At 35.1% G+C, this 12,898-nt stretch overlaps 1 protein-coding gene across 5 annotated transcripts in view; it reads right to left on the bottom strand.

Moving 5' to 3' along the window:
• RC3H2 (ring finger and CCCH-type domains 2) overlaps positions 1 to 11,683 on the bottom strand; it is a 41,712-nt gene extending 30,029 nt beyond the window's left edge. For 4 of the 5 annotated variants that reach the window (XM_011364330.2, XM_023533082.1, XM_011364329.2 and 1 more), the window contains exons 1-3: positions 11,447 to 11,683; positions 4,994 to 5,291; positions 2,652 to 2,769 (exon numbers count right to left, since the gene is read on the bottom strand). In XM_011364330.2, coding sequence (XP_011362632.1) covers positions 2,652 to 2,769; positions 4,994 to 5,224 — 349 coding nt within the window. In that variant the 5' untranslated portion in view covers positions 5,225 to 5,291; positions 11,447 to 11,683. Of the gene's footprint in view, positions 1 to 794; positions 977 to 2,651; positions 2,770 to 4,993; positions 5,292 to 11,446 lie in introns of those variants that run through there. The other variant, XM_023533083.1, reaches the window with a different exon arrangement.
• Between the last annotated feature and the right edge of the window lie 1,215 nt (positions 11,684 to 12,898).

The following is a 12,898-nucleotide window of genomic DNA, read 5'->3' as shown; positions in this document are numbered from 1 at the left end:
AAAAAAGGCAAGACAATTTTTATTATCTCTATTTATTAAGCCACAATTCCTAATGAGTCCCTTGTAAGGGACTTTCATTTTTTAAACAAGTATTCTGTCTCTGTTTATTACTGTTCTGTGGTAATAATAATTTAATTTTTAGTTGCTTCAAATTTTACACAAGTATCCTGTTCTCTAGGTTGTATGTATCTCTCAAAAGAGAGTACTTTGAGTTTATTTAATCTATTCTCCATTTTGACTAAAACTACTACAGGTAAATTTAAAGTTGAATAAATGAAAAATCTAATCTGAAAGTAATGATTAATAACAGCTCTTGTTTACTGTACACAAGACATTAAGAACACTGCTTAACGGCAAGATTTTATTCCATTTTCCCAATTCAAGGATATTGCTCTAGCAATTCTCGTCTCTCTCCCTTATCGTCAATTTTTCCCTTCCAACTTGATCATTTCCATCAGCATACAATCAGAACAAGCAAGTTTATTATTTCACCCACCTTCAACTTTTTTTAATCATCACTCTTCTACCAGTTCTGCCCCATTTCTTTCTTCTCTTTTGTAGCAAATGCTCTAAAGTTGTCTATATTCACTATCTGAAGTTCCTTGCTTCATAATCTTTAAAACCTATTCTAGTCAAGTTTTTGCTACTATCACTTGACCAAAACTGCTCTTGTCATGACAATTACTTCTACTTTGCTAAATCAATGGTTAATTCTTAATTCTTCCCTTACTTGACTTTTCAACAGCACCCAACACAGATAATCGCTCATAACTTCTTTAAACACTTTTCTTTACCTGGCTTCCAGAACATCCCATTTTCTTAGTTTTCTTCCATCTTTTTTCCCAGTCTTACTTGCTGATTTCGTCCTTTCTTCTTGTCTTCTTAATGTTAAAGAAACTTAGTACCCAGTTTTTGTTTTCTTCTCTATTTACACTCACTATTTAGGTGATCTTATCCAGTCATATTGCCTTGAGATCTACATTTCAATGATTATACATCAGTGACTCACTCCCAAAATTACAGCTCCTATACCTCATTCCTTAACATATATCCACTGGTCACTCAGTAGCACCCACGTAAAGATCTGACAGCTCAAAATTAATGTGCCCAAAATTGAATTCCTGATCTTCCTACCTAAACCTGATCTACCTACAGTATTTCTCATCTAAATTGATGACCTCTTTTTTCTTGTGCTCAGACCCCAAACCCGAGGCATACTTGACTCTGCTCTTTCTCTCATATCCTACATCCAATAATTGAGGAAATCCTCTTGGTTCTATACCTTCAAACTATATCCAGACTATCCACTTCTCACTATCTCCACTGCTATCATCTTGTTCCATCTGATTAATAACCGATGCTCTGTTTCTACTCTAGTCCTTCTATACTGAGTTCTCAACAGAGCAGCTGGAATGATCCTTTTATTATAAGTTAGACTGTGTCACTCCTCTGCTCAAACTCTGGAGTGACTCTACAGTTTCACTCGGAGTAAAAGCTCGTCTTTAAAATGGCCGTAAGTCTAAACATAACTGACCTCGCTGTTTCTTTTCATCTATCTCATACTGCTTTCCCCCTCGCTGACAATGCTCCAGGCACACTCTTCTATCGCTGTTCCTTGCAGACACCAGGCATTCCTTGGGGATTTTGCTCTTCCCTCTGCCTGAAACTGACTTTTCCCAGGAATCTACCTAGCTAACTATCTTACCTCTTTCATCTCAAGTTCAAAAGCTACCTTCTTAATGAGACCTACACTAATCACCTTATTTCAAATTGCAACGGGCCCTTCTTCTCTCACTTGACATTTCTGATCCCTCTAATGTATTGTTTTCCTTCCATAGCCATTATCATTTATAACATACTATATAACTTGCTTTTTTATTATATTTATTGTTTATTATGCTTTCTTCCTTTTCTAAACCTAAGTGCTATGAAGGCATGCATATTTACTCATGTATACCAAGTACCAAAATAGTGCCTGGTACTTAATACATGTTCTTTAGATATCTGTTCAATGACTGAATGAATAAATGAGGTGGGCACGGTAAGTCTCTCAAGTAAATCACTATGTCCAAAATATCCAAGAGTGAAAAGCACAGAGCAGAGACTAAATAAATACCTGATTGATTTACTCATTCAACAACTTTTTATTACATCTGTGATGCGCTAGCCACTGGGTACGTAATGACAAACAAAACCAAATTTCATTTCTGTTCCAGCACTCAAAATGACTTATTGTACTTATATGTCTGTCTCCACCAATAGACCATGGGCTCTGTGAAGGCAGGATCCATACCACTGTAAGTGCTCAATAATATTTGCTGAATGACTGAATGAATACATGAACATATGAAACTTATCTTAATAGAGCTTATTAAAACTAATAGTCTGCTATAGCACTGATTTCCTCAATAGATACAAATATTGCATAAAATTCAATATGTTGTATGTCTAATGAATTCTTAAATAAATAACAATATTATTTTCAGAAAAAATGTAATAAATGTCCTCAATCAAAAAGTTTTCCAAGATCTCTCCAAGCAAATTCATTTTTCAAAACTGAAAACATTTTAATAGGGTATCAATATCAAGTCTTCAAAGTAAATGTATTACCAAGTCCTACTTACCAGAAACAACACTTTTGATGAACTTACCTTTACCTCCACTTAGAGGTTTTAAGTAGAGTGCCAAATCTTCAACACATTTCTTTGCAACTTCATAGTGTTTGTTCTCACCTAGATTACTTAACTTTACTGACTGATGGTCTGGTACCTAAAAATAAAGAAAAATTGAAGAAATACATTCACCCAGCTCACAAACTGTTATTTATATATTCGATAATAACTGCGGTCAGTATATAATGATAATACAGAGACAATACACTAAGATAGTTTAAATAAAATTAAAGTCAAACATGTAGTCAAATTGCTTTCCAAAAATCAAGAATATTACATTTAATTGCAAGGGCTGTGTGTACTAATAAATAGAGGAAAATAAGCAGGTAGTTAACAATATTGTATCAATGTTAATTTCTTGGAGTTGATAACTATGCTATAATCCTGAAAGATGTTAACATTAGAGGAAGCTGCAGAAAGTTATACAGGTTTTCTGTATACTATTTTTTGCAACTTTTTCTAAAAGTATTTCAAAATAAAAAGTAGTCAAACGGACAAGGATTTTTTTCCTTTAGCACGTAGCATCTTCTTACTATATAATTGTTTATGGCCTGTCCCCCCTTGCTAGAATATAAGCACCAAGAGACAGTATTCTCAATGAAAGGTCAAAACTTGGGTATGAACTGCGGTTCTGCCACTATAAGTGAGCTCGAGTAAATTACTTAACTGCCCCAAGTCATGATTTCCCTAACTGTAAAATAAAGAGGAAAATCCCTATTTCATTGTGCTATTATGAAAATTCAATTTAATTCAACAAATATTTACATTTATGAAGTGCTTATCATATGCCAAGAAGTTTCAGGCACTAGGCATCTACCAGTGAGCAAAACACAAAATTTCTTGCCCTTGTGGAGCTTACATTTTAGTGGAGAAGAGAGAAGGCAGCCAATAAATTAAAAAAATAAACAAAAATATAATACAGTAGAAGGTGATCATTATAGTAAGGAGAATTGGGAGTGTGGAAGAGGGGCTGCAATTTTAAGGGAGGTGGTCAGAATAGACTTCCTTGGAAATAAGAACATTTTAAGAAAGACTTGAAAGAGAAGAGAGAATGAGCGTTCTAGGCAAAGATAACACTCACTATAAAAGCCCTCAGGTGGGAATATGTGTGGCATATTTGACAACTGGCTAGGAGGCCAGTATGGCTTACACAAAAAGAGTGAGGACAGTAGTAGATGAGGCTGAAAAGATAATATGAGTCACTTCATATAAACCTGCAGGCAATTTTAAAGACCAATTGAGAGAACATTTTATAAAAAATAAAACATAATACCTTACCCATAACAGATGCTAAATACATGGTAGCTAGTATTACTACAAAAAGTCTATGGTATTTTATTAGCTCTAAGATGCCATTGTTTGCAAGAGGCACCATTATTTTATGTATCATTAAGAAAACATGCTAATTAAATTATGACACACTACTGATTATAAATACATCTTGATTTCAAAGTGTCTAACTGGATTATGAACAATGAAAAGAAATGCTGAGCTTTACAAGGAAAACTTCAAATATCGAGATACTAAGGAATGGGGCATTTTAATTCACTGAATTTTCTAAGACGTGATTAATCAGAAAAATCCTCATTTCCTTGCTTTAATATGTAGTGTATGATGTACAGAATTTCATCTTCTTCTCCACTTGTAAAATGCGGATAATAACTACCTGAAGAGCTGCGATAGATGCTGAATGCTTACTTATCATACCTACACAAAGCAGGCCCTCATCCAATGGAAACTACTATAAACCTAGGGTCTTCATCTGATTGAGTAAAATGATTATAAACAAGAAATAGTAATTTTATAGCACCTGAGCATAAGAAATTGTGCAGAATTTGTTACTGACACTCTGGAAAAAGGTTTTTCGATATATACATCCCTAAATAGAACTTATTTTCTCATTTAAAATATTATCCTAAATGTCAACTGAAGTTAAAAAGAAAACCAAAAAACCTCCATTTGAGGGTTTTATTTGGTTGCTTTCTGGCCAAAGCTTTGATAACATTTTTTTTCCATATCACCTAATGAATAAATATTTATGTAAGCTTATACGAAACTTTTTCTTATCCACCAAAATCACTTATAAATATAAATTTGGACCACAGCATTGAATGCAAATACATAACCATGATGAAATTTATGATTTTGCATAAGGATTTATGATATTATTTAAAGAAAACCTTTAGCAGAATACAATCATGAAAATCAGGTACATGAAGTATTTTTTGTCTTGAATATCACTAAACATACTTTGTACCTCTTAATGAACTAAGTTCTGTAATTATTACACATACCAAATGAGTAAAATCTTGAAAGCTTACCTGGGCTCCAACTAACTGGAGAAGTGCGAAGTTGACAGGAAGCACATCAATGTCTGTGTTGATGGCAGTCTGGTCAAAAGGACAAGCTTTTCGGTGAAGTTTATTCAAGCAGGTCTTGCAAACAGTGTGTGAACAACCTAAACTGATGGGTTTGTGCACATTCTCATCAAATTCATTATAACAGATTGGACAGGACAGAAATTCTGTCCATTGAGCTGCCTGCACAGGCATTGTGGAAGCTGGATGCTCGGGTTAGCAGTCTAGCAGATCATTATTTTGCTGTGTAGTGTTTTGTAAGCTGGAAATGGACAAAAGTTAAGAATTAACCACATATTCATCATTCACCTTTCAAGAGTTAACTGTAAAGTCAACCATCATGGCCTCAAAACCTAAAACAATTCTAGATAATTTTATGTCTCAGGTGTCTTTTTCAGTCTATTTGCCAAATTAAATTTCTGAAATTTTGTCCAGAAACAATATTCTAATAGTGTTCTTTTCAAATAAAACATATTTATATCGGTTGCTCATATAACAGTCATTGAAGATTTCATGTATTTTCCTTAATGACCACATCAAATAAGCAGATTAACGTTTCACATTTCATTTTCAAGAACACAAGTTATGTTAGATTACTGATTTTTTAAAAAGTGTTTCCCTTTGGTATCTATTACCCCAAAATATATTAAGATATGGCCTAAGAGTTAGTGAACTTTGGAATCTATTAATCCAAACAATATTGTAGTGAGTCAAGTGTGAAGAGACAGCCTTGCCACCCGAATGATCATGACAGTCAAGAGTATGTTCAACTTGGCAGATTCATAAAAAGGGAATCTCTGGTCAGGACTTGTTTAGGAGGCTAACTGAGGTGCTGAAAATAAAAGTGTGAGAGAAGATTGTGATAATAGAGCTGTTTGCCCAGGAATGATTCTTATAAATCCTGAATGTGGGTCCCTACAATACTTTCGACAAAACATATCATTTAGTGATTGATAAAAATGTATTACCAAAAACTGTCAGATCCAGATATAGAATAAAGCAACAGTCTTATCTAGTAATTCTAAATTGAAAAATGCAAAATACAAATTTCTACTTTGCTATGATTATAGTGTGAGAAAAATAATATATGCGTATGATTAAAAGGCACATGGAAAAATGACAGTGAATTTTCTTTTATTTCTAAGAGCAAAATGTTTGTTCCATAACTTTAAGTAAAATAAAATATTTAGTAGCAAGACTATACTGTCTTTTAATTTAAAATACTTAGATACCTAACTTGAACATTCCACATTTCACAAATTTTCTGTAGCTTCCAATACGAAACTTATGTAAGTCTGACAAAAGCTCTCTGGTGAACAAAAAATCTAGGTATTTAGGACAATTAAACAGCCAGTGATTTATTTCCTAAGAATGTTTACCAACCCAAATATATTAGTTCCACAGAAATTAGATGTTTAAAAATGAAGTCTGATTCAGCTCAGAAAGGTATATAACTGATTCTTCAATATCCCCACATCCAAATGAAGACTTCTATTAGCCTTTATTGTGCTTTTTATGTTCATAAAAACTAAAGTTTTAAAAATATCTTGGTAAAAATGAATTAATTATAGGGCTTTTTATGTAAACAGCTCCCTGTGCAAACTTCCTCAAACAGCTCTAATGCAAAGCATCTAACATCTTTATTTTTAAACTAGCCAAATTTTGCAAGTTATATTTACTTTATTTTTCACTTTCACTCTCACGTTGTAACATCTATCAATGCCACTGATCTTAAATCCAGTTAGCTGGCTTCCAACTTTAGAAACTAACACTAAGCAGGTGAATATATCACTCCTCGAACCTAACATTTTTAATGTTCAGTTTACTATGCTGCAAAATTACACAAGAAAAAGGCCTCTGAGGAAGAATAAATTTTATCTCACCTCTACTAGTGGAAGCCCTAATTTAATTAATTACTTGAACCAATACAATATTTATCCAAACAAGACATTGTATCTATTTTTTTTTTTTTATAACAGCCACCTGTTTGGAAATGCTAATTCAGTGGGTTAGGGTATCACAGGCCACTGGGAAATAGGAAACTAGTAGCAAATACTCTTTCCTTATTTAGTTTTCCAAGATCATACTGAAATGCTTTAGATTAAAGTTAATTATTGGGGGTGGGGAGAGAAAGGCATTCATAATTGAACTAAACATAAAAATGTTATCTTTCATATTTTCACCTATTAGTTTGAAGTGTTTCAAACTATTCTAGAATACACTGATAGTTTTATATTACAATATCCCATATGTGTCTCTGGGTCTACTAACACCAGATGTTTTAATATAATTAATGCTGAAAAGTTTAACTTTTAGTAGAAATTAATACCTTTAAAAGAAAAATTCTCTCCAAAATTTGGCAGTAGCTTTATCAAATTTGCCTTCTGCTATGTGTCAGGTTCAAACTTTCTTACAGAAAAATTATGAACTAAACTTTTCTTATATAAGATATAAAGAAGTTTGATTTTTAAAAATGTTTTTCATCAACACTATTATCAATAAATTCTAGATTCTTCCATTAGGATGACAAAATTTTACCTAAAACGCAGAGGTTTATGCAGTCCACTAAAATGTTTAATTAGTAATGACAAAATAGGACTTTCATTTCTTTAAAAAAGGCACTTTGTAAACATTTACCTAGAAAATATTTTCATAATGATCAAACATGATAAATAGCCTATTGTCTTTATAATTTATTTTAAAAGCATCTAAATGAGCAATGGCAAGTTAAGAATATACATTAATGTGTAAATTTCCTCAATTTATACTAATACATTCCACAGTAACTTATCTGACTCTATGGAAGTATAAATTGCTAATAACATTTACAATTAGTATTGACGTATTCATCCTAAAGATACTCCCAAAACATCTCAAAATGAGATAAAATGGAAAGCTCACAACTCTAGAAATGTAAAGGGACTAAATAAAAGCATACTGATTAAATTATTTGTATTACCTAATTTCAGTTACTAGTTACTAGAATTTAAGAAGAATAAAAAGATAAAGCATAGGAGTGAGAAACACTAAATTAGAGGTGGGACCTTAAACAGATTTTTACTCTAATTTTTCAAACTGTAAGTTCCTTGCTATGAATACGGACTCATAACATAGGAAGAGTAACAGACATCTCTCATCTGATGCAAATTACAAACTGCTTTATTAAGAGCAAACTACGTACCAGCTAAGTAGTACCATTTTCTAATATTATGCCACCATATCATGTAGCTAGTTTATGACTATGATACTTGATTTTAAAAGGCCAAAATAAAGTTTATGCCTCTTTCACTATTGTATTATATATGTGTGTGTGTGTATATTTTACAATTCTCTTTATAAAGATGTGACTATTAGAGCTCAGGTCTGTTAATTAAAATACTCATTGTTTTCATTCTAGTTTACCCATGTGAAAAATTTAAGTGACTGAAGTGGATTATAACAGTACTTCTCAATTCAAAAACCTTTAAAATAATTAGTTTTGGACTTAAAAGATTATATTGAAAGCATCTTAGGTACAATTTAGATCTTAAACTATAAAACAGAAAAAACCAATTAAAATAATCTGTAAGCTCTAAAACTAAGCATTTTCAAACATATCAAAAGGACTGGAGAAAAAGGAACTGAATTACAATGTTAAAGACTGCTTGTGACTTTAGTGTAAGTTAGAAAATATTTTTGACTCAAGTTTTAATTCTTAAATCCAGCATGGGGTTGAACTCAGTTTTTCAATAAGTATGAAATTTTTAACTTTCAATGTCTTATGACAGAACAGTAATGAAACAATTTTCTATTTAAATTATTATCACTGATAAAGTTTTGCTTCTTTAGTGATGAGTATATTTGAAAACACTTATTTTTGAGACAGATCTTACTACTACTGTCTATCAAATAATGGCCACCAAGTAACTTTATTCTTCATATTACCAAAGTGTTTGTGTATGATTTTAAGAAGACACTCTGTCAGATTTTTGGTTTTCATGTGTCTACTTTAATTCCGATAATTTATTTCTTGCAAGTAATAGTACTTTTAATCACATAATTTATTTCTTGGAAGAAATCCTCCAGAATAGCACTGTCCAACTGAAATATAACGCAAGCCACAAATAATTTAAAATTTTCTAGTAGTCATATTAAAAAAAGGAAACAGGTGAAATTAATTTTAATAATATATTTTATGTAACCTAATTTATCCAAAGTATCATTTCAACACGTAATCAATGTAAAAAATCAAGAGTTTTTTTTTTTTTTTTTAACTAAGTCTTCAAAATCTGGTGTGCATTTTATACTTATATCACGTCTCAATTCACACTTGCCACATTTAAAGTGCTCAAGTGCCACATGTGTGGCTACTGGACAGTACTGGACAGTGCAACTCTCCTTAAAATGATAAAGTAATATCCAAATTTTTATTAATAATTTGAGGTGAAAGTCACACCTACACTTAAAAAGGTTTTCATAAAACTAGAAAACTGAGGATCATAAAGATGTAACTTACAACGTTTATGAGGCTGGGTGCACAGCATTATTTTTAATTTTCAGCTAGCTTTATTTTTTACCACATGCTTCCTTTTTCTGTCACTGGAAAGTGAAACGTCAACCCAGTCCAACCAAAACAATAAGCAAGTACTTATTACACTAAGAACTTGTTATGTCTATTAAAGTATTCTTATATGTTGCATATAATGTAGAAGTTCTATTTTTGAATATAAAATTCCGTGTAAAGAAAAATTCCGTGTAAAGAAAAATGTTTTGTTAACTTTTTCAAACTGAAAGACACAGTGAATTACAAAAGCAGAAAGTGACTTAATGAAAACATATGAACAAAGGACATAAGTCTTCTTATATGTCAGGTTAACACATCAGTAATAACAGATCAGGATAAACTCAAAAGATCTACTAATGAACACAACTGCAATTAAATCCTCAAAGAATAGGAGCCAGTTTTAATTATAACATCTGCTTTTCTAAACATGTCTGGAATATATGTTTAACATTATGTCCTTCCAGCAATTTTCCAAACTCTAAAATTTGGAAAATATGATTCTCCAAATCAACAAAAATGGCAATATTGAAAAAAAAAAACGGTCTTGGACAAGATGTAATGGTCTCTATTTCTTCAAGAACTGAATGCAGAAGTAAACAACATAGAAAAGAGATGTTACATTAGAACAGTGGTGTAGCTCTTTAGGCAGATAAAAGAAGGTAAATAATGAGGAATCCATGAATGCCTCTTAATGTTTCAAGAAGCCTTAACTAAATTTGTGTATTTTGTGTATTTAACTATAAATACACAAAAAGGCTGCACGGGCTAAGTAAAACATTTGTTTTCTTTGCTTTTGGGAAATTATATCAATTTTTGCATATCAACATCAGCTTTGTCAGGTTAATCAAGACTTCCTAATGGAACTTAAAAGTTTGACTAATACGAAAATGGAAAAGATTACTTAAGCACTTTAATAGGGATACAAAGTCGTTCTAATCACAGCGGGTGGGGGAAGAGCAGGAATTAAAAAGGGGCCTGGATAAATGGAGAGTAGGAATTAAAATGGAACGTAGGTGGTTACGAAAAAAATAAAACAGGTTGGGAATCAGGAGATTAGATGTCAGTGATTACTTGAGACTATTCTGGTGTCAAGGTTCTATATGCGGTATCTTAAAACTCTTTTGTAATTCAAAAGATGGAAATGACAGCTACCTTCATCTTCTCCCTTAATGAAAGCTTAAGGACAGAGAGAAGCAGATCTGCTTCTGAGAAACAAAGATGCTTTCTACCATTCTTCTAAGATGGTGGAAGAGTCTCCCCTTAAGAGGCTTCCTCAAGAAGGAAAAATGAAAGAGGGAAACAGAAAAGCCATAGCACAATTCCTTGGTGGTGTTTCTTGCCAGTGCTCCGTCACATCCACTGTGCAATCACTCTGGCCCGACCATCTCCCTCCCAGGAGGCTGAGCCCTCCCAGGGCATTGTTTGGCCAGGGTCCCTATTTACCACTCAGATCGCCTCCACCATCCCTGCATTAGGATCTCCGAAAGCGCCAGCACAGAAAGCCGAAAAGCTTGGAGCAGACTTCGTTTCGAGGACCTCCTCCAAACCCCCTCTGACAGTGTAGAAATCAGACTAGAAGCCTGGCCTTTGCTGGGGTGGATTCCTTAGGGGTCAGAGGCGTCCCCTCGGCCGGTGCCGAAGGGAGGTGGCCATTTGCGCCAGGCCTCGGTATGGAAAAAGCCCCACCAAGGCGAGGGGCCTCCCCAGGCCCCGAACTCCCGGGCCGGTGTCAGGTGCGGCCCCCAGTCCCAGACCCTCGGGGCGCCGTCAACGACAGCACGCAGGCCCCGGCTGAGGCCAGCTCCCCGCCCGACCACCGGGGACCGGGCATCCGGGCTGGGGCCCGAGCCGCAGTGTGCCCGCCCCCGCCCTACCTGAGGGGGCCCGGGCGGGGTCGCTAAGGGCCGCTCCCGGGAGCCCCACGACGGCGCGGCTCGGCGACGGAGGCGCCTCGTCTCGCCGGGGCAGAGCTCGGCGGCGGTTTCGCGACCTCAAACTCCATCGGGAGCTACAGGGACAGCCCCGTTGGCGGCGGCGGAGGCCGCGACGGGGCCTCCTCCTCCTCCCTCCGCCTCCTCCTCCTCCTCCACCTCCTCCTCACCACGGAGGCGGACCTGGAGGGAGCCTGACCTCGCTCTCGCGAGAAGATACTCCCCACTTCACGCGAGATCACGCAAGACCGGGAGTTGGGGAGGTGGAAGGGAAGCGTAGTAGCCCCTGCCACCTGGACTGCGCATCAGCTTTCCTCTGGTGGAACCGAACTACCCCCCGTCACGTGACTAGGGAGACCCGAAGCACTGTGGGAGGTGCTGTTAGGAAGCCTAGGCAGGCCGAAGGGTTTGATGGGAAACTCCCTGAACATTCATCTGCGCCTCGAGCCAGGCTCCTGGACACAGCTTTGAGCCAGTGTCTGACACCCCGCATGAAAAGCATGGTATCCATATAGCATAATCTGATACATCTGTACTATTCTACTCATTCTCCCATGATCTGATGCTGATCCCATCCCTCAATCCCTCCACATAGGTGCCAAACAATCCTCACCCTCCCCCCCCCCTTTTTTAAAAGAGCATTTGTTTGGCAGACAATAACATAGCTCTTTATTAAGGAGAAACTTTGAGCTTCTCAGAAGCTGGCAGAGGTCAAAATTCAAGCACAAATTCTGGCATTAATAACTCAATATTTGTTGAAGTATTTTCCAGAGCAAATTGTAAGAAATTATTTTTATAGATGAAGAAACATTGAGAAACGAGATAAGGGAATTAAAATATATGGGCCTACTTACTATGTGCCAGGTCCTGTGTTATGTCATAAAAATTTAATTTTTAGTTTTATTTATATTTTGTTTAATCATCAAAATAATGGTAAAAGGCAGCTACTATGTACTTTGTTCCTGTTGAGAAACTGAAAACCACAGATTAAGAAAATGGCCATGAATTGTAATTAAACTCAAGGCACTTTCCAATGTGTAACCAGATGTCTAACAAAAGCATCTATGGGAGTACACCTACCACGAATTAGAAAACATATGGAAAAGTAGTTTATAAACTATAATGAGCTTAGAAATATATGGTTATTACTGCTTGGAAGACAGAAAAACATCAGTGTTTTAAAAATATATTCACTGGCCACGTCAAAGACTTTTCTCTCATAAATTTTTATCCTTTTCATTCTCTACTCTTTACGCAGTATATGCCAATCCTAAAGTTTCCCAAATGGTTCATTTGGTTCACTGTTTCCCATTCCACTAGATAATGTGTGTGTGTGTGTACATTATATATATATTATATAATATATAGTATTATCTTTTCTAATGGACAGTGTAT

Source organism: Pteropus vampyrus, unplaced genomic scaffold, assembly GCF_000151845.1.
Source record: "Pteropus vampyrus isolate Shadow unplaced genomic scaffold, Pvam_2.0 Scaffold95, whole genome shotgun sequence".
NCBI lineage: Eukaryota > Metazoa > Chordata > Mammalia > Chiroptera > Pteropodidae > Pteropus > Pteropus vampyrus.
The sequence above is the reverse complement of the archived record's forward strand: the minus strand, read 5'-3'. Positions and strand labels throughout refer to the sequence as shown.